Source organism: Lupinus angustifolius, chromosome LG02 (assembly GCF_001865875.1).
Source record: "Lupinus angustifolius cultivar Tanjil chromosome LG02, LupAngTanjil_v1.0, whole genome shotgun sequence".
Classification (NCBI taxonomy): domain Eukaryota; kingdom Viridiplantae; phylum Streptophyta; class Magnoliopsida; order Fabales; family Fabaceae; genus Lupinus; species Lupinus angustifolius.
Window position 1 is genome coordinate 20,529,621 of NC_032010.1, and position 21,822 is coordinate 20,551,442.

The window sequence follows — 21,822 nt, forward strand, 5'->3', positions numbered from 1 at the left end:
GCAGCCAACCAGCACTACTTCTATGACCATGTACTTCCCTTCCACCTTCTTTCGTCTTTGCCATTTTCTACCCATCATGTTTTGATCACATGTGTTACGCTCCACGTGCTCCTTTATTCTCTGTTTCTCACCAAAATCATTCATAAATTAGGTGTTATATCTAGGCATCTATCATAATGTTTTCTAATAACAATATTACACATATTAATGTCTTATGCATGGTTTTGCCTAGAAAAATATGCATACAGAAATAGGTTAAACACTATTCCTTTATTGAAGTGAATAATGTATGAGTGTAACAAATACGTAGTGTCAAAGTGTAAAATTTTGTACACATCTACTGTATCAATTCATTTGTATTAGTTTATTAACAAGAAGTTAATCTACTGTTGTGAAAGTTCCTGGGAAAATAAAAAAATCAAAATTAAATTTTTGTGAGTCACACTTGTTAGAAGATAGTTCCTTATCAAAGAGGAATGAATATCTTTAATAATAAATAAAAAAGTAAATTATACTGATACCTCATGAGTTTTAGTGAAATTACACAAGTCACGCCTCACTTTTCTACACCTACACAAACCCCATAATTTTTATACTTTCATTACATTAAGCATTATGAGAAATAAGTGTATTTTTTAAACAAAAAATATGATAAATGCACTTAAGTTAAACAAAACATGGTATATTACATAGACAAGTTCAAATAATATATAAATCAATGTATCTTTATTATTTTTTGTTACAAAATGCATCAACAATTCTAAAAATATATTGTTTAAATCGCTATTATATTATATCATAAGGAGCCAAAAATAATAAAAAGCTATTGACTCATATATTATTTGGATTTGTATCCACAATATACCATATTTTGTTTAACAAAATTACATTTATCACATTTTTGTTTAAAAAATCACACTTATTTCTCGTGTAGGGTAATCAGTGTAATAAAAATATAAAAAGTAGAAGATTTGTGTAGGTGTAAAAACTAAAAAAGTAAGAAATGGTTTATATAAGTTAGCTAAAATTCAGGAAATATTAATATAATTTACTCCGTAAAGTATTAGTTTTCCTAAAAAGTTAATTGTTATTAAAAATGAATGAACTGACACTTTTATCATCAACACATGTCACGTGAACTTGAATCCTCTCTATTTTTGTCGTTGATATTTCACAATCATCTTTTGATTCCGTGGAACTTGCCGCACCTTATAATACTCCTTTTTTGTTCTGTGAAACTCTCTTTTCGTACACGTAGTCATTTGTTACTTGTTTAATCCACTGACATTATTGAACAGCTCAGATAACTCAACGGTTTTTAACAAGCCACGTGTACTTTGAAATCATCGAACGGTATCTACATACTATATAGAAATTATGTCTCTCTTTCTTTTTCTTCCTCTTCCATTTTGCAGCTTCAAAAAAAGCCATTATTATAGATCAAATTTTCATCTAAGTTAGGGCTCCGATTAGATTGCACTTATTGAAAAATTGAAACTTTACTTTCTCAGTTTAACTTTTAAGGTATATATACGCTGGTTAAGGGTGATTTTCTATTTCTTGATTTCCATTTTCATTTTTTTCCTTAAATAGAAGTTTCTGGATTTTGTTAAAAATTCTAACTTTGAAGACAAAATTTTTCATTTCAGCTTTTGAGTTCCTTTTATTTCAGCCTGTTTTCTTTCATTTTTAAAAAAGACATAATTTTGTTGGCTTATTTAAAGAAAAAGGTTATAATTTTTCTTTTCAATAAACTTTTGGTGAAGCATAACCGAAGCTTTTACCTCAGTGGTGGTTCCCTCGATGAGATTTTTTATGTGTTTACTATATTTGTATTTTTATCTTTGTTTTCTGCTTTGAATATGTAATTGTACTGATTATGTGTCAAGTGGGTTATAATCCTCTTGATTCTGGTTGTTTTGAAAAAAAGGTGTCTATATTCAATGTATTTAGGAGTATTGATTTGGTTTTTGGTTTTGGGTGTACACATTCAATGTATCACATGCAAATTTTAGGATTGTTGTTAGTTAACGTACCCCAACCAACCCATGTCAGGTTGTATATAGTTGAAGTTTTGTAATAATAATGTAAAAAGTGACGAGCCGTAGAGAAAAGGTACGTGCACCGGAACTGGTGCAACGAACCATGTAACTATTTTGGTGGCTAAAACATTGTGATTATAAAAGTTATAAATTCAGGTCTACTAGCTTGTTTTTTGTCCTTGAAATTTAAGTTTTACCAAGAACCTTTTGGTTTTGATTGGTTAAACCTGCATTTTTAAAGTCCAAGGTTGTAGAGAAACCATTAAAGAGGAAAAGGGGTTTTTCTTTTATCTTTTCAAAGGTTTGCTTTTGCTTAAGGTGATTCATTAAAATGTTAGAATTCTTACTTTTTTAGTTGTAAGCATTGTTTTCACTTCAATTTAGATGATGATTTCTAATTACTAACCGACTTCTTTTTACTAGGATTCCCTAACAAAAACTTGTGCGGCTGTGCCTATTGGCTTCTGAAGAGGTTCGCTGCGAAATTTTGACACCATTTTGCATATGGCTGTGGCTTTTACCAATCTCTCATGGTGGCTGTGGAGTGGAAAGCATCAGGACTCGGGGATCCCAAATGGTTCTTCTATAAATTCTTCGGCCGATCCGAATGTGTGGGAATCAGATATTTTGAGGTTTCCTTTGGTTATGCAGCAAAATATAGGTTCCTCGTCAAGAAGGGTGAAGCGCAAATGGCATAGTAGGGAAGAGAGGAAGGTAGATAGGGAATATGATGTTGTTCTGGTTCCGTCGGATGGTGGATGTGTTTCTGGTTCTGAATCTGATGATTCTGACTGGTCAATTGGCTGGTTAGAGCCTCATGGACCTGGCTTCCCAAGTGATGATGAAACAGATAACAGTTTTGCCGTGCTGGTTCCCTGTTATGGAAAAGATTATGGTAGAATGGTGGATGATCCAAGAAGAAACTTGCCAAATGGTGCTGGGAACTTTCCAGATAGTTATTCAGACGGTAAGAGCACTTCCATTAACATCTACCAGAGTTACCTTTGTGCTGCGGTGAAATTGATTTTCTCGAAGCCTTTAAAATTTTTTCTGGAGTTTGTGTATGTAAAACTGATTTCAGAGCTCAGTTCTAAGCATTGGTTCTTTATTTTTAACATCATAGAAGTTCACACTTTTTTATTCTTGAAAGATAGGTGACCTTTTATTAACTGCTAAGTACAAAATAACTGTGTTTTAGGATTTTATTTCGTTTTGTTATAAATGAAGATGAGCATATAACTTGGCAATCTTGTTTTACGCCTTTATATTTAAGGACCATATGAGGCAAATATAATTTGGACAAAACTTAGGTGTTGTTATGTGGATGCTTGTAGTGTTCTCCAAAAAAACATAACATGTCTTGCAGTTATTACACATTGTACATTTATATTGAAGAGGTGTTAAACATGTTAGGTTCCTATTGGAAAACAACACTACAAGTACCAACACCTAAGGTTTGTCCATGACTCCATGTAATTTGGCTTGAGGATGATAGGGTGTTAATTCAGAACTCTTAATTCATTTATCTTAATTACTTTTCCTTGCCTTAGCTTGGAAGAAACTTTACTATTTTGTAAGATATATGAGGCCTTTACATGGTTAGCTTTATGCATGGTCCATGAGCTATGAGCCAGTAGCTAGAATCAATCCTATTAACAATAATGAGCTGGTTTTTAGTGACTAAATCCAATGGGGAGTGCACTTTGGTGATTTTTATGTAGTAAAATTGATGATTGACATGTGAGGTTTAATATTCATTTGGACTTTGTGCATATTGGTGGTTATGTGCCATGTACATTTTCTTTTCTTCTGATGGCTTGAAGTGTAACATTTGTGCTTTTTATTCCCCTTCAGCAGAGAGCATGAAACATGTGGAAAATTGGCTCTCGTCTCTTCGAAATACGTGAAGTGCAAACATTCCTCATTTGGCCCTGATTCTTCCTGAGAAAAATCCTTGTTTTATATAGACAATAACAATGTATAGTGTAAATATTGTGTAAAGAAACACTATGATGTTGATCATGGTTAATACAATTCTATGGGGAGCAGATATGGTCTAAGAATAAAGCAGCTATGATACTTGAGCACTGTCTGAGAATAATCTACAAACTTCAACTGATGTTTATTTTCCTTAGAGAATCAAAACATTGATTTGTGGTGGAATTGAGAGAGGAGAAAGATATGGATAAGTGCTTGTTGGAATATGGCTTTGGAGCTTGCAATTCATTTATGTAAAAAATATGTAAAAATATCTTTGTAGATATTGGAATTGGTTGAATGTTCAATGATGTATTCAATTTTGTACATAACCGTGTATATAAATTTTGTATAGCATGGGTCTATTATGTACATGTGTGTTTTTGGCATGGGTGTGGAGTTAAATTGACACATTTTTGTATAGATCCTCAACTAATCAAAAGTCTCTACACACCTATTGCATATGGTCTCTTTGTCACTTACCAATTTTACTACTACCTAGCATAAAATCATGTGTTTTTTGTTTGCTTTTTTAGTGAAATGGGCAACAATGCCCAAAAGTAAAGTAAATTATAAATAGGACCTTATTCCTCCACTGCCATAACAAGGAGCACCACACCATAAATCTTAATGTGTTTTTTGTACTTAAAACTGAAACCCAAAATGCTAGGGTTAGTTATCATGTTCCAACCTATCTTCATGATTAAGGCATCATTAAAAAGGTAAAGATTTTTTGAACTCTAGACTTCCAATTTCATATAATATATCGGATTCACTAAATGGACTTTCCTGTACATAGAAGAACTCCTCCAAATAAAATTTTTCTACAATTTAGCCGACCCCACTTAGTAAAATTAAGATTGGATCATTGATTGTTGTTTCTCAATCTCTCTAACAAATCGAAATAGGAATCTTAGAGTGATGCATGTGGAAAGTGGCCATGGTCCCCAAAACTAATTGAGCAAGAGCATCCTTCCATCCAAAGCTGATTGGCCATATGCAAAGTGGACCATTCATTCCACCTTTAATGGGTCTCCATCTTTCATTGTTAATGAAAAAGTTGGTCTACGCATATGACAAAATATAAGGAGATAGGTTATTAGGATCACCTGCCAAATTCCCCTTGTTGGACGAAACCTGACAGTTTTGTCCCCATTCCAGAGAATTTTGAAACATGTAATCATCTCATCATCAAGTCAATCAAATTAGTTAGAAGATTTATTACCAAAAAAATTAGTTAGAAGATTGAGATCCTCTAAACAAAGAATTTCCAAGATCAAGCTTAATCGATATTGGTATTCTAAATTGCAAATGTTGCCATAATTGCACTTGTCATTGCAGGTATTCTCAAAATTGTAACATTAGGGACATAATTGCGGTTGCAGAGTGAATTTAAAATACTAATTGACATAAAGCCCATCTTGCCTCTCATCCTTTTCATATAATGCATCAATTCATAAGCAGTAATGATATTATCTTGGATATTCCTAGCTGGTACAAGCTAGCTGATAAATAGAGATCAATTTGTTGAAGAAGGGTTTTAGTCTATTAACAACATCTTGTAATGCATTTGCAGACAACATTGCAAGGTGCTATAGGACAGAATTGAGAGAAAAAATCAGGTTCATGTACCTTTGGAATAAAGACCAATTAAGTGTTATTGATATCCTCATTAAGCTAAAATTATGCCAAGCTTCCATTATGAATTGATAGAATAATAGAAGTTATCCCCAACCACATCCCAAATTTGTTGAAAAAATATAGCTAGGTACCCATCCTCACACACAGCCTTGAAACCACCCTTACTAAAGATAGCCATGTGATTCTCAACAAGAGACACATTAGCACTAAGAATCTCCTTATCATTTAAAAACTGTACAGGTGCCCCTACACGAGACTCTCATTTTCATCATAATTGGAGATGGGTATAATTTATTCATCGATCTTATCCCAAATATGTCTTGATCTCAAAAGGGTGGAGATGAGATTGACAAAATTGCCCCTACATGCAGTTGTCATGCCTATGAATAATTATGAAATCTATTATCAATGGCTATTGGTTCAAATGAATGATTATGAACTGCTTTTAAAAAATTATTTTTGAAACCGTAGCCTTAGTTTTAACAATTTTTATTGATGACAATTCTGTTTTCTCAAAATTTTCCATTAGCTAAACAAATTCTTTCTCCCATTTTTTGTTAGTAGTTAATGAAACAACTTTGCCAAACCTCAAGATTTACCCATCACCAAAAAAAAGGTCTAGACTCCAGAGCCATGCCCCCTTAGAAAAAACTGACTCTTAACTGTTGACTCTATGTCCTCCTTAGAAAAACTGTCTATTAAAACTGAATATGTCCTTGCTAGAAAAAGTAACTGTCAGCATTGGATTTTGTTCTTGTTAGAAAAACAAACTCTAAGTATTGATTTCTCCATAACATGTTACTCTAAACAATTTTCTTTTCTTAGGTTGCCAAGTTGGATAAACCAAAATCTCCCAAGTGTAGAAATGTTACTAACAAAAACCTCCAACATTTGAGCTTTGCAAAATATCCAACACCTTACACGTATGCTTTTGGCAAAGTATCCTCCTATCTTTGTGTACCCCATAAGTGAGCATTTTGGGCAACATGTTTTTCTTATCACCATAATTTCATTATTCATGAAAATCACAAACTTTCTCTAATCATAAAGTTTTAAAATATTGTCTATGTCACATTGTTGGTTCATCTTCAAGGATTTATTTTTAATGGGTTGAGTGTGCATGATTTCTACCCAATAGAAAAATGTTGCATAGAGCAGCAAGCAATGCATATTCATGGTGGTGGGCAAGCCACATAAGGACAAAACAGTCAAAATGGTTGGATCAAAGCCTCCAAGGTAATGTTCATTTGTATATATGTAGATAATTTTCCTCAATGATCAATCTACATGTTTTATGTCACGACATGTACCATCAAAACATTTATTTTGTTGGTCATTAGGTTCATCAGCAAAAGATATATCAAATTTCATGCAATTTAGAATGACATTCTCATTTTCTCTTGATTTTCCAAACTATGATTATTTAGAAACTACGACATTATTTGATTCATTCTATAATAATGTTTTATGGACTTATGCCACCTATGATTTTCTTTGAAATTTGAATGTAAATTTGTATGAAGAGTATTAAAGTAAGTGAAACCATGAAATAGCTTCATATGATGTCCTACATAGTTAGACATTATCTTTTGAAGAAAATCATTGTAAATAACATGCAAACAAAAAATAACAGATATGGAGGAGAAGGTGACAGATACCCTCAAAATCCTGGATAATGATGGGGACTCATTTGCTCAAAGGGCAGAAATGTATTACAAGAAGAGGCCAGAGCTTTTAGGTTTTGTGGAAGAATCTTTTCGAGCATATAGAGCCTTAGCAGAGAGATATGATCATTTATCAAAGGAGCTTCAAAGTGCGAACCGCACTATTGCTAGTGTCTTCCCGGACCAAGTTCAATATCGAGTCGATGAAGATTCTGAAGAAGAAAGTGAGACATGCACAAATGCATCATCTCCAGACCTAAACAATCAAACACATGATAAAAAAGTCATCCCTAAAGTTCCGAAGATCCCGAAGAATGATTTTAGAAGTCCATCCATGTTGCTTTCTAGGAAGGGAGCACCTAAGGAAAATGCTACCACAGTTTCAAATTTTGTTGCAAGTCCAACATCAGGTCTAACAAAGAATGTAGCAATAGGAGAAATTGATAAGCTTCAGAAGGAAATGCTGGCACTACAGACTGAGAAAGAGTTTGTGAGGAGTTTGTATGAACGCACCTATGAAAAGTATTGGGATATTGAAGATCAAATCATAGAAATGCAAAAAAGAGTTTGCAGCTTGCAAGATGAGTTTGGTGTTGGTACAATCATAGAAGATAATGATGCTCGGAATTTGATGGCTGCCACTGCTATAAAGTCATGCCAAGAGACCCTGACTAAGTTGCAGGAGATACAAGAACAATCATCTAAAGAAGCGAAAGTGGAGTACCAAAGGGTCAAGGAAGCTCATGCGATGTTTGAAGATCTTAGAGATGAATTCATTTCTAAATATTTGAATGGACAAGACCAAAATAATAGAGAGAAAACTGAAAGCATGAGAGCAAAACAAGAAAGCATGGATGAAGAGATGGTTGGATTGGAACAAAAGTCGCATGATGTGGGGCTGTTGCGAGAAACGATGAAGAAAATCCTTGAGAAAGACTTGGGTAAGTCCTTCAGTGTGACTGAAATGGCTGAGAAAATTGATGAGCTTGTGGATAAGGTTGTTTCGTTGGAAACTGCAGTGACTTCTCAGACTGGTTTGGTAAAGAGGCTGAGATCAGAAACAGGTGAACTTCAAACAAACATAAAGAATTTGGAACAAGACAAGGATAGGCTCATAGAAGGTTCAGAAGTTACTAATAAGAGGCTGGATGAATTGGAGAAGGAGATAAGGAGAGTTAAACTTCTTAACCGGAGCGTCAGAAGCCAAGACAAAAGCCTTCAAACACACTTCACTGAAGCTAGCTGCAATCTTGAACACCTTTCGGGAAAGTTGAATGATATGAAGCCAGACATGGAGGAAGAGAACATGTTACTTCACAAGAAGAAGAGAAGTGTTTCAGTTTGTGAACCAGAAAATGAGCCTAAACATGGTAACACATTGTCTTTTAGTGACTTGGCAGAAATTGAAGATGTCAAGACATTAAAGAAAGACATTACTTCAGATGAAGATAATAACAAGTCCAATTTGAGTGACAATGTTAATTTTATGCATGAAAGGAATCAAAAACTGATGCAACATGATAAGGGTGATAACAAGGTGAGTAATGGTAACATCGAATCACATGATTTGAACATTGGAGAGGAAGATCAACCTAACTGGAAGCAGATGTTTATAAGTGGATTAGACGATAGAGAAAAGATTCTGTTCGAGGAGTACACATCAGTTTTAAGGAACTATAAGGATGTAAGAATAAAACTCAATGATATTGAGAAGAAAAATCGGGACAGCATTTTTGAGTTGGCACTTCAGGTAAGCAACGATTAATCTATAAACTTAGTGAACTTATTTTATTATCTATAAATGGGTAAATAAGATGAGATTTCACAACAAAAATAGAACATATAGTTTTATCTTGTAATGGTTTGTATAACTTTAGTATTGGATTTGGAAGTATGGTGTCCAAATCATGAAGTACAGAACAAACATCCACTTGCATAATAGTATTGAAGTTAAAAGAAAAGATCCACTCATTTTTAAGAGAGTAAAATGATAGAGTAAATTTATTATAAAATTTTATTGTAAATAAAATCTAATAGACAAAGAAGGCATACATATACAAACCAAGGCTTAAAAGTCATATATATAAATATATATGTGTAATAGTGGTACCTATACATATTATCTACCCCCTGCTAATGTAGAATTATCAGTGCAGCTAAGGGAATTGAAGAATGTTGTTGTCAACAAAGATAAAGAGATAAACTATTTACAACAGAAGGTGAACATTCCAGAGGCAACTCCTGATGAAAGTCCATACACCCTTACCACAGAATACAAATACACACCACATGAAGCGGCTCTTCGAAAAGCAGCCGAAGGAGGAGCTAACTTGCAGCACTCTGAAATCTCACCTTTGAATTCAGATGCAAATGCTGTGAGAACTCCTTTTTCAGAAAAAAATAATGTTGAAACAACAACAAATAATAGCAGCTATGCAGCTATAAAAATGACCCTAGAGAAGCTTATGGTAAGCCAAGATAAGCACCATAACCTTACAACCTTTGAACAGAAATTCCGTTTAGAACTTGACAATCTTCTAGAGGAGAATCTAGAGTTTTGGTTGAGGTTTAGCACCTCAGTTCATCAGATTCAAAAGTTCCAAAACTCCATTCAGGACTTAAAAGCAGAAGTGAGAACAATAAAGGAAAACAAAAATTCTGAAGGGCATTCACATTCTAAAAATCATCAGCCTATTCAATCTCAGCTGAGACCAATATTCAGACACCTGAGAGAGATAAGAACTGAGTTATCACTTTGGCTCGAACATAATGCAGTATTGCAGCATGAACTGCAAGGTAGATATACATCATTGTGCAACATCCAAGATAAAATAGCAAGAGCAGGGAACATTAAAGGATCCGAAGGGGAGAAGCCGAAAGAAGAGCTAAGTGGATTTCAAGCTGCGAAGTTTCAAGGTGAAGTCCTCAACATGAAACAAGAGAACAGTAAAGTTGCAAGTGAATTACAAGCAGGTCTAAGCCTTGTGAAGGGAATGAAAGTTGATGTTGAGAAGACATTGGATGAGATAGATCAAGATATAGTAATTAATAGTAATAATCATGGCCACACGAAACACTCGTCAAGTCGCACTAGAATACCCTTGAAGTCTTTCTTGTTTGGAGCAAAGTTAAAGAGGCAAAGGCAGTCTCTATTTGCTTGTGTCAGTCCAGCAATGCATAAACATGATGATATGCCAGCTCCTGATGATGCTCCTATATAGACCAATTTCCATTCCTTCATCGAGTTCCTGGAAAACTTGTAAATTATGTAGCATGATTGCGAATTTGTGGTGTTTTTCATTTTAAGATGAGTACCGCTATCCTCACAATTTTTTGTGGTATATGACAGAGTTCTGTATCATCAAACTCTAAAATATGTGTAAATTTTCTATACAGAATAGAATGTCTTTATTTTTTTTAATACTTTATTACTGTACAACTTTTTCTTACTCAATATTAGAAATTCACTCAATCTCTCATCTTTTAAGTTTGTGTTGGAGAAGCCAGGTCCTAACCATTATGATATCGTCAATATATGATAATCATAATTCACATTCCTTAGATGTATCGGAATCTGAACTTGTACTAGGTAACCATATAACACGTCACACTTTTAACATGTTACTTTGTTTGTTTGGTTTGAGGTCTCACCTTACATCCATACTTCGATAGAAGTCACCTCATACTAAGCACTTGCAAAAATATGTTCTACTTTTTATTAAGAGCAAAACTCAAACTTTTTGAATCCTCGTCAACTGTAGCATATGTTCTTCCCCCTCATCTTCAAAGGATAGCAAGCCAAAGTGGCTTTCATCATTTTTACCCAGAGCAGCATGAACACAAGTTCAACTTCAAGTAGCACAATGAGTTTGTCAGCCTTCATTATCGTTATTAGCCGAAACCGACCGATCAGACCAATGATGTTATTGTGGTTCATCATCCTTAATCATCAATTGGCAATAGCTCAATTGATGAAGAGGATGAGGAGGGTCGCTGGTAGGACTTTAATCAATGAAGACTTTGGTTGGGTGTGAAGTCCTGAGATTAAATCCAACTTCCACCTCTTCCCTCTTTCGAATGTATAGTAAAATATAAATACAAATAATAACAAACCGAAATCCTAATAATTTCTCAGATCTATTGACAAAAAATACATATGGCATATCTCCTTGTATGCAGCGGTTAAATGGTTAATCATTAAAGTTGTTACCAGATATGAAACAGAATTCAATTATTATAATAGAAACAAATTTCGCTCATATATTATATGCTAGAATCTAAGTTGAAGTCCCAACATCAAGTTATGACAGCACTAATTAAAATCTACACGAGCTTCATCAGCTAGAAAAGTTTAATCAAAGCAAAGTTTTATTCGAGACCAACTCCTACAGCTTATTAATACATGGCCAATGGAAATAACCTGTCGCAACCTGTATGTGTTTAGTGTTCTCTGAGGCTACCTATCATTCCCGCAAAATAATCATTGTTCAAATATCATGATAAGATATAATATTACAACAACTAAAAAGACACAACAACAACCAAGCCTTTATCCTACTAGGTATAGTCGGCTTTATCCAACAACATCGAAAAAGAGATTATGTCCGCAAAAATATTCAGTTTTCTCAAGGAAACTGTTTCAGCCTCATGCATTGGTCTAATTCTCCATGATCTCGAGATTATTCTCAAAAATATCCTTCAGCCAATTCAGAACATAGAACATCAAAAAGGAAGGAGGTCACAACCTTGACATGATCGATTAGAAAAGTTACCAGACATCTCTCAGGTAACGTCCATCCATCTGGAGTTTTTTCACTATAGCCTCAGCCTTTGATGAGTCAACATTTTCCTGAAATTAAACCCAGAAAAATGGCTTTAAGCAAAGCTTCAGGCAATTAAATGGAGACTAGCATATATTTTTGAATCACAGGCACAGAAGCACTCATGTCCACACCCATGAGAACATAAATCAAGCTAAAAAATGTTTGACGCTTAACAGTATGATAGTAAACCTGACGGAACATGGAAAATATAGCTTAAATAGATAAGCCTGAATATTTTTCCGCTAAAAATAGCCAAAAAGAGTTCAGCCAAAATATAATTGCGAGCACAAATACAACTAAGTAATTTGGTTACGAAATATTCGCCCAAGAGAGAGAGCAACATATGTACTTGTTATCTAAAACGAAAGCCTAAACAACAATAACTCCTCTACAACAACACATGCGTATTCACTGCAAGCAATATTGTTATTAACCATTGGTTCCTGGAAAAAGGACACTTGTACGTCTACACACAAATGTATCATATAAAGTTGTTTCAGTCATATGGAAATAAACACTCCATGTGCATGGTAAGGAATAAGGAAAGTTGATATTCCTAAGCCTTATTATGGATGGGGAAAGAGAAGATTGACGAGAGAAAATTAGCACCTGCTGCTGGACAATGGTATGAAGAGTCCGATGAACATCTCTGGCCATACCCTTGGCATCACCACAGACATAAAGATAACCTCCCTGAGAAATTAAAGTCCAGAGATTTGCTGCCTGCACAGAGAAAACTGATGCCTTAAAAATATTATCCTTAGTGCATTCTTTCCGTCCTAGGATGGTAAAGACACTTACTTTATCTCTTATCTTGTGTTGGACATACTCCTTTTCAGATCCCTCTCTAGAGAATGCAACTATCAACTCTGACAGAGCACCTTGTTCCTCAAAATTCTTAAGCTCATCCTCATAAATATAATCCTGTACACCAAATATAATAGAAGTCATACATTGAACTGAAATCAACTAGGATGGGAAGTCCAGAAATCAATTATTTTACCATTTGACGATTCCTACATCCAAAGAAGAGTAATGCAGGACCCAGCTGAACACCATCCTCCTTGAGGGCCAACCTTTCCTGGGTAAATCAAAGATAAAACAAAAATTAAAAACAAATAGATGCTTATAATTAAGTTTAGGGATTCACCAGTATCATGTCATTCAGGTAAGAGATTTAACTAATAACTTCCCAAAACTAACTATTAATCTAAGTAAACTAAGTTTTTCCAACAAAACGTGGCACAAATTGGGGGTTTCTAATTACCATAGAATCAGAATTGTGTATTTCATATTTTAGTTCATTATCGTCATTAACTTCACATACTTGTCTATTTGACTTGAATGTTTCCTCCTATCTGTCACTTTCTATTCTACAGCCCTCCCTCTCCACCCCAAAATTTCTCCTGTACTAATATTGTCCACTATCTAATAATCTGATTTCCATTACGATTAGAAAACAAGGAAATATTCATAATTTATGCACGTACCTGTAAAAATCCCCTGAAAGGTGCCAAGCCAGTACCCGGTCCAACCATAATAATAGGAACAGAATGATCAGCCGGTAACTTGAAATTTGATTGCCTAATAAAAATAGGAGCCCAACTACAATCACGGCTTTTCTCTAGGGGAATAGCATTCTGAATCATCAAAGATTTAAGTTAAATATAGCAGAGGATGATGGGTTAGTGCAACCTCTAAGGAGGGGAGAGAATCATACTAAGATGAAAACAAAGGAATCAAGATTATGAGACTATTAGAATTTGATTGCATGAGAAATATATCCATCGCAAATTTCTACCTTCATCCAGGTTGAGCATACTCCTTTGTGAATTCTTCCAGTAGGGGTCGGACCATTAACCAATGCACAAGTTACATGTACCCTTTGCGGGGCAAACCTGGACAACCAAAGCTAGGCAATGTTACGTCAAGAGCAGTTACCTTATAGTTTACATATTTTTAGGATAAAATAATCACCTAGGTGAGGATGAGATAGAATAATAACGAGGCTGTAAGTGAGGAGCTACTGCAGCAAAAAAAACACCCAGGGGTGGTTTTGCTGATGGAAATTCAGTCATAACTTCAAGGAGACTTCTCTGACTTCCAACCACCCACTTGGAGTACTCATCCTGGATTCCAAAATTTTCAAATTATTATTAGCAGAAGAAAAAGAGAAAATTCCAGGCATGAAAACAAGAAACAGAAACAGTGTTAATATTCGCAATTGTTTTCACCTTCCCCTGAGGAGATGAGAGGAGCCTTAACCTATCTGCTTCATTAGGTTCAGAAGCATGAGCAGCCAAAGCAACTAAAGCAGCCTGAAAGACAACCAAAGCTATTAATTCTTCTACAAAAAAAGACAATCCCTGTTGATAGTGCTGTTTTAACCAGAAAACTGATTATATATATAATAAGAAAAAAATGGTAAATACTGAATTGAAGATCACATAAAAACCTTCCGTGGGGGGTTCAAGAGATCTGCATGGTGTGCCAAAGCAAAGCGCAGTGTGCAAGGACCCGGGAAAGGAGGTGGCAAAGAAGCCCCTAAGGGAGTACCATCCTCATTATCAGTGTGAAGGGAAAACACCAAATCTAAATTCTGACCCAACAATTTTCCAGCTTCTTCAACAGTTTCATCACAATTTTGAGCAAAAACACCCACATGGTCTCCAGTTTCATATCTGGGAAAGAGATCAAAACCATAACCCAAAATTCAAATATTAACAGATAACTGGGGCAGAATGCACTATGCTTATTGCTTATCATATCTGGGAAAGATAACACAAACAATCAACCGATAAATAATTGTTGACAACTTCATTTCACATTTTTTTAGGATTCAATTTCCTAAAAGAATGAGGTCGTTAGTTATTGCATATTCTCACAGATCAGTGCTTAGCAAAAAAAAATCAGTACTATTAACAAATTTCTAGTAACACATACCCGTCTAAAAATTGAGTTTTACCAGCCATTGCTTTAACGCTATAACAGAAAATTTGAGCTAACTAGGTTTTTTCTTACATACTTAAAAAAAACACTGGCAATTTAACCTATATCTTCACAAGGTAGCAGGTGCACAGCATAAGGAATCCAAGAAAACAATAAGAATAAGTAAAGATATGACACTCTGAAAGAGGAATTATATTTGTTTAAACCTTGCAAAACCACTTCTACACAAAATTATACTAGAATAACAAGTACACCCTTATAGAAAAGGTCTACCCTGAGTGATATTTGACAAGAGTAAACTAAATTATCACCATAATCATTGTATAATGTATTTAAAATAAGTTCAAAATCACACTACTTTTTTTTGTATACAAAAATTTACTTAAGACCCATAAAAGATAAAGTGTATGTATAGTTGACTAATGCTTTTGTTCTTTGTTTTCTTGGGGGCTAACTCTTGTTTTTGTTTTCTTATTTACCAAAAATATATTATTTGTTCTTTGTCAGGAAACACTTTGTCAGTTAGTCAAACTTACGCTATGCCAGTCCCTGATATGTCAAACTCCAAATGTATGCAAGAGCGGTCAGATTGAGGTTTGTGAAGCTCTCTTTGAACAGCAACATTAACCCTTCAAGAAAAGAAACAATAATTTCATTGTAGCCTGGTTTAGTAAACAATAATAAACACCATAAATAACATGCAAAACTCCAAGCACCTGCAAGGATGATGGATATCAAACACGGCATTCCCATTTGCCACATTTAAGTGATTGTCATTGCATGATATGACAGTGGGGTCATGAATCACCACACGGTACTCAGGAACAGAAGCTGTATAAGGAGTAGAGACAGTCTTTTTATCATCCTCGTCTCGAAGCAACTGGTCCAACTCAGGCCACAACAATTCCTTCCTGCAAAGGAAAAACATCGGCAACATTTGAAATGCAACAAAACAGCCATGTCTCACATTTCATACAATTTTTGTAAATCCCCCAGTGAATAGTATGCATAAAATAACTATACTTACCAAGCAACAAAATCATCCTCAATGGACTGATCATCGTCACCTAACCCCGCTGGAACAAGACGTTTTGCACCTGCGCCAAGTTATTAACTACTTTAACACCATTTAAGTATTATACAAACCTTAGAACTTAGATATATGTTTTCATTTGCCACAAGTTTTACTTATACACATAAAACCTAAATTTACAAAAAAAAAAATATATAAAGTTTAGCAAAGACAGGTTGCCTGGAGGCTTTTAAAAAAGTAAAATTGTGAAAATAAATCCCATCAGCACAATATGACAGAAAGCTTGCGAGTGAGCTTCGTAAATCTGGAATTCAATATATAGGCATGTAAATATATACAGATGTGTGCTTATATGTAATAAGTGTGCCCAACAAATAAAGTGTGGACTTTTTGCAAGTTTTTAACAAATATTTTCCCATCCGTTAGACTTCTAGGAAGGCATGCTACCATACATAATGCTTTCCATCTAACTGATTAAAGCAGTAGTCCATGCTAAGAAAACAGAAACTGAAATTGCACAAGTAGATACACAGTTTAGGGGGAGAAGCAAAATGGAGCAAAACAAAATCTTTACCACAAAAGGCAATGAAAAAATACATCATGGTCTTCAGTTTTACCCAGATAACAATAATACAAATAGCACAGTGCAATAATACAAGGGCGGCAGAAATACAAATATAATATTTATAAGGTCATAAAAAATACAGGTGGTGAAATTACAGACCTTGTTCACTAAGTTCTTCATCGACTATTTTACCTATCTGTTTCAAAAGAACAATATCAGACGATGAATTGTTTTGTTACATAACCAAAATTAAATCATCTGAATTTTACCTTATTAAAATGTTCGTATTGCCTGTTTCCGAGGCTAAAAACACCATATGTGAGCTGTTGAAGCCAGATACCCCTTTCATCCTTACCCTAAAATTATTTCCCCAAAAACTTAGACCTTTTAAGTAAGTTGTGTGTGTGTGTGAGAGAGAGAGAGATTAAATCTAGGATTTGCTTGAAAGGGTGATATGTAACTACAAACCTCAGTAAACCATTTGTAGAACCTTGCAGCATTATCAGTTGGCTCTCCATCTCCATAACTGCCATGTCATGTCCAAATGCATCAAACATGTTGCAAGCATTTTTTATATTGCAACCACACTTCTAAAAAAATTGAATTTCAAACATTTTATGCGTATAAACCTTACGTTGCAACCATGAAAAATGCAAGTGTCTCTTTCCTAAGCTTCTCCCCATATTCATCATCTTCCGCGGCATAGTCATCCTATTTCAAGTTGAATACATCACAATTAAGCCAAAGCTATATTTAACAGACTGAAGTTCCTATTGAGTAATTCCAATTTCCACATGCCACTCATTGGAAGACTTTCTAGAAGTCCTCCAAACAAACAGCTTTTAAAAGTGTCAAATGTTGCCACTACAACCGCAATGGAGGAATTGCTAAAATTTCATCCCAATCCAACTTACCATGTCAACGACTTTGACAACTGCTTTTTCATACCTAGCCTTGATCTCATCTGCTAAAGCCTATAATAAAAATAATAAGGCAATTAAAATAGTGGTTATATATCACAGGTACATGAGTAACAGTGGATTTAAATATAAATTGCTGTTTGGAAAAACACAAAAACAGAAACAAACAAAAAAACCACTTTTAATGGGGTCAACCAATTCAGGCCTTCAGTAAAAGTAGAAATAGCTTAATCCTCACGCAGAAAAAACTAGAATACTGCAATTAGTGAGCTATGTAGATATGTTATTGTAGAAACTCCTGTTAGGTAACCCTTGGTCAGTTAGTTAGAATGCTATTTGGACTTTGTTATTTAGTTGGCTAGTTTGGGGCTGGGATAGCTAGAGAAATAAGGCATGTTGCCTATAAACAAGAGGGGGTTAGAAGGTGAGGATATTTTATCATTGGTAGAGAGAGTTGGGGACTTTGGGCATAGGAGAGTTCTAGGTCTCTACTATCTCGAATACCCAGAGAATTCAGTGCAATTCATAGTGATTTCCATCAATGATATTCAGTTCTTATCTCTAATCTGGACCAGTTTCAATCAACTCATTTTCAAAATGGCACCAAAAATATACTTAGTCCTTGGTGTTTCCAAGGGCTCTAATATAACAGTGAATACATCAGACAAAACATCTGATTCACCATCAATGCCCAGGGCTAAGCAACTCAGAACCTAGGAATAAAATTACTAAATTATGAACTTACACACAAATATCATATCTTCTGCAACTTCAGTTTCAACAACAATAACAACACAAATACTTGTTGAATCCCAATGATATGCAACTTCAGTTTCAACAACCATTTTCTTTTTACAATTATGTCCAACACGCACTGGTACAGATTAAAGAAAAGCTAAAGTCAGATACCATCCTTCTTCATTAAAAAATATAACGTAGGGATTTAGAGAGCAATGAGCTCACAGAGCTATTTGGGCTTATCTGATCATACACACACTTAACCTGAACTTTGGAAAAGCTTATGAAAATAGTTTATCACTTTCCTATTAACTAGCTTTGGCTTATTTCAATAAACTTGTCAGAGAAGTTTATGAAATAAGCTAAAAATGACTTATAGGAAACTTATAAGCTCTCATGTGATAAGCCCTTCAAACTATTTAACCGGAGCCCTTAAAATCCTTATTCAGCGATCAGTCTTTAGAAAAAGTCAAAAAGCATATTCTCAACAAAGAGAGAGAGAGAGGGGCAGAAAAATGGCCCATCTCTAACTCAAAGTAGCATCATTGTTTACAAGTACAAGAAACGTGGCCCAGTATCTGAAATAATCAATTTATATCAGTATGAAAGAAAAGCAATAAACAGTTACACACAAATAAACAATTCTGATGTAACATATATCACAGTCAAGCCTTAACCCCACCGATTCCAATAAAAAATACATAATATTCAAAGTAACTAGGAATCAATTGAACTATACATTCTCAACGAAATTGAAAAGGCAACAATCTAAAAATTCAAACAGATATTTATATATATAAGTTACCTTAGCAAAGCCTTCAGCTGTGCCAGTTTGAGTAGCGAAGAAAATAGTGACCTTAGTCTTCCCCTCTGCAACATCGAATTCATCTTCTTCTTCCTGAACTATCATTTTCGGCACTTTCAAATGCATCACCTCATTGCTCCGATCCGAAGATTTCTTCCACAGAAAAACCAACAGCCCAGCCACCACGGCCACCGAAGTGGTTACGATTAGAAACAACGAATCGCCGAGCGAAACGCCGAGCACCGACTCAACGGTGCGTATCAAATCGGAATTCGAAGACATTGTAAAGAATCGAAGTTAAGTTGAGGAATTGATTGAAGGTGAAAATGAGAGAGTGTATGTATTTATACGAGTGAGTGAAGTAACGTTGCGCTTTTCTCTTTCGCTCTCTCTCTCTCTACTATAGCGGTGGAGAGAGAGACCTAGAAGAAGAAGATGGCGGTGTTGGTAGTTGAGCGCGATAAAGAAATCTGAAAAGGACACACGAGATTTTTGCAAAATTGTCGTCGTATTTATTGTCCAAAAATTTTGTCACTTTATATATTATTGGTTAAAAAATATATTATAATTAAAAGTTTAATAATTAAATATTTATATAACCAATCATAATAAAGTTATATAATTTGTGGCATTGAAATGTGCCCCCATATTTTGTTTCACAATTTTTTTTTGCAAAGTTGTCCTTTTTTTTTCCATTTTGTATCATCTATTTAAGATTTAAGCACAAAAATGCTAAAAAGCCAATATATAAAGTTTTAAAAGGATCTTTTGTTTATTATATTTTATTTTATTAATAGTTTGGCTGACTGTACCAAAAAGTTTATAGTACTATTTGTGATAGTTAATATATTCCTTTTTCTTTCCCTTAAAAGAAAGTTATGTATTTAATATAATTGTCTGTTTATGTGATATACAAGCTGGATTAAAAGCATCTTGTATCAATGTGTTTTTGCTTGAATAGTTAGATAAGTAATTGTTTAATCAAATGTATATTATTACTATATAGGTAAGTGAGTAATACATTTTTTGGTGTTTGATTATTCATTACAATAAGTATTACTCTCAATAATTGAATATTTCTTTGTTTGGTCAATATGATAATTTAGTTGGACCTTGTATGATTAGATCAAGGCCTATTGGTAAGATGAAGTGATACATTCATTAAACTAAATGATGGATGAAAATATTGAATTAATAACGTGTGTACATGAAATTTATATTCTTTCAGGGTTAGTTTGAGAGTTGGATTTTAGTGGGGAATGAAGGAAAAAAGAAGGGTTGAAAGTCTTCTCACAAATATATTTTATGACTCTCAAGTCTTCACTTTCTTTCCCCTCCAAAATTAAATTCTCAAACTAACCTTTAGAACTTAATATCATGGTGTAGCAAGGGTGGCTTCTTTTGTTTTGATACTTTAGGAGTTCTACAAATCATGTACCCAAAAAAATTCTACCAAATGGATGGTGTTTTTCTTATTCTAATATGGAATACTAATTCCCTCCTCCCACTTTATGTAATTTTGCATTTTTTTTTCATTTTATAGTATGTATGAGTGAGGATTCACTTACAGTAATTTTTTTAAACTTACTCCACGTTCTAGTTATTAATTCTAGAGACATCTAATGATTTAAGTTTACTTAATAATTCAAAACCATTGGATTCCCTAAAATAAGTGGATCTCCTCCCTCTATATATATATATATATCAATTTAGAAAATAAAAAAATAACTACTATTTTATTTATTTTCCCTTTTGTTTTATATTGAGATACATTAATTATTCATATTAATTCTATTGAACTTGAAAATAATGTTGATAATTCCAATCCAATAGACATTATTATATTGTAGTCAACATCTTCAATATCTTTTATTTTAAGTTTAATGCACATAGATTAATAAATCATTAAAAATATATATTTTGACTAAAACATTTATATTTATTTTCTAGAAAAAAAATAGAATTAATTAATAAATAAAATTGATAAGTATAGATACTACTTACTAAACCAATATAAAATTGGAAACAAAATTATCTAAATCTTAAAATTGTAAAGTAATAAAAGTTTTGAAACAAGTAAAAATCCTAAAACAGTAACAAAATATGAAATAGATCTAAAATAATATTTGTATTTTGTCTTGCTTCTAGATGTTTTTATATCTAGAGTTTTTAATTGCAAAAATTACAATTAGTCAACAATAGCAACAGTAACTAATGAGTTGGAACGAAAATATATTAGTACATATCATTATTATATTTATTACTCACTTGTTGTGGGCTATTTGACATATTTTGGTTGGCCTAATAATAACCTTGTCGCATGACGAGTCTTCAAATATTTGAAATGAATCAATAAGAAGGCTGATAATCGTTTGTGTTTTTTATTTGTAAAAAAATAAACATAGAGAATATTGTGATTTCAAAAAATGTATTCAAAGTAATATAAAAAGTGTAATACATTTTGTACAAATAAAAAGGTGGAATGTAATTCTATTTTTATAAGAGATGAAATCAACTTACTCCAAAACTAAATGAAACAAGTTTATCTACATCTTAGTTATTCATTTTATGAAAATTTAATGGTTTGAATTAATAAGAAGATTCCAACCACTATATTTTTATAGAATGAATAAATAAGATATGAAGATCTTCATGTACAAATATA

The 21,822-nt window shown here is 33.7% G+C and overlaps 3 protein-coding genes across 7 annotated transcripts; 2 read left to right on the forward strand and 1 right to left on the reverse strand.

The window, feature by feature from the left end:
* Positions 1,337-4,483, forward strand: LOC109338507. 5 transcript variants are annotated; one of them, XM_019575787.1, is made up of 3 exons: positions 1,337-1,353; positions 2,466-3,009; positions 3,897-4,483. In XM_019575787.1, exons 2-3 carry the CDS (start codon positions 2,547-2,549, stop codon positions 3,947-3,949), a joined length of 516 nt encoding a protein of 171 aa, XP_019431332.1. In that variant the 5' UTR covers positions 1,337-1,353; positions 2,466-2,546; the 3' UTR covers positions 3,950-4,483. The 5 variants fall into 5 exon arrangements, with proteins under 5 accessions (XP_019431332.1, XP_019431340.1, XP_019431314.1 ...); XM_019575795.1 differs by lacking the exon at positions 1,337-1,353 and adding an exon at positions 1,387-1,524 and having other exon boundaries at positions 3,900-4,483; XM_019575769.1 differs by lacking the exon at positions 1,337-1,353 and adding an exon at positions 1,388-1,524.
* On the forward strand, positions 6,363-10,738 carry LOC109338539 (protein NETWORKED 2A-like). Its single transcript, XM_019575806.1, has 3 exons — positions 6,363-6,896; positions 7,294-9,074; positions 9,481-10,738. Exons 1-3 carry the CDS (start codon positions 6,803-6,805, stop codon positions 10,543-10,545), a joined length of 2,940 nt encoding a protein of 979 aa, XP_019431351.1. The 5' UTR covers positions 6,363-6,802; the 3' UTR covers positions 10,546-10,738.
* Positions 11,679-19,642, reverse strand: LOC109338547 (NADPH--cytochrome P450 reductase-like). Its single transcript, XM_019575816.1, has 18 exons — positions 19,158-19,642; positions 17,609-17,668; positions 17,329-17,405; positions 17,163-17,220; positions 16,964-17,050; positions 16,854-16,890; positions 16,124-16,193; positions 15,813-16,007; positions 15,633-15,725; positions 14,603-14,828; positions 14,382-14,465; positions 14,125-14,276; positions 13,949-14,045; positions 13,638-13,787; positions 13,151-13,228; positions 12,949-13,071; positions 12,757-12,870; positions 11,679-12,173 (listed from the first exon to the last, which is right to left on the reverse strand). Exons 1-18 carry the CDS (start codon positions 19,437-19,439, stop codon positions 12,093-12,095), a joined length of 2,064 nt encoding a protein of 687 aa, XP_019431361.1. The 5' UTR covers positions 19,440-19,642; the 3' UTR covers positions 11,679-12,092.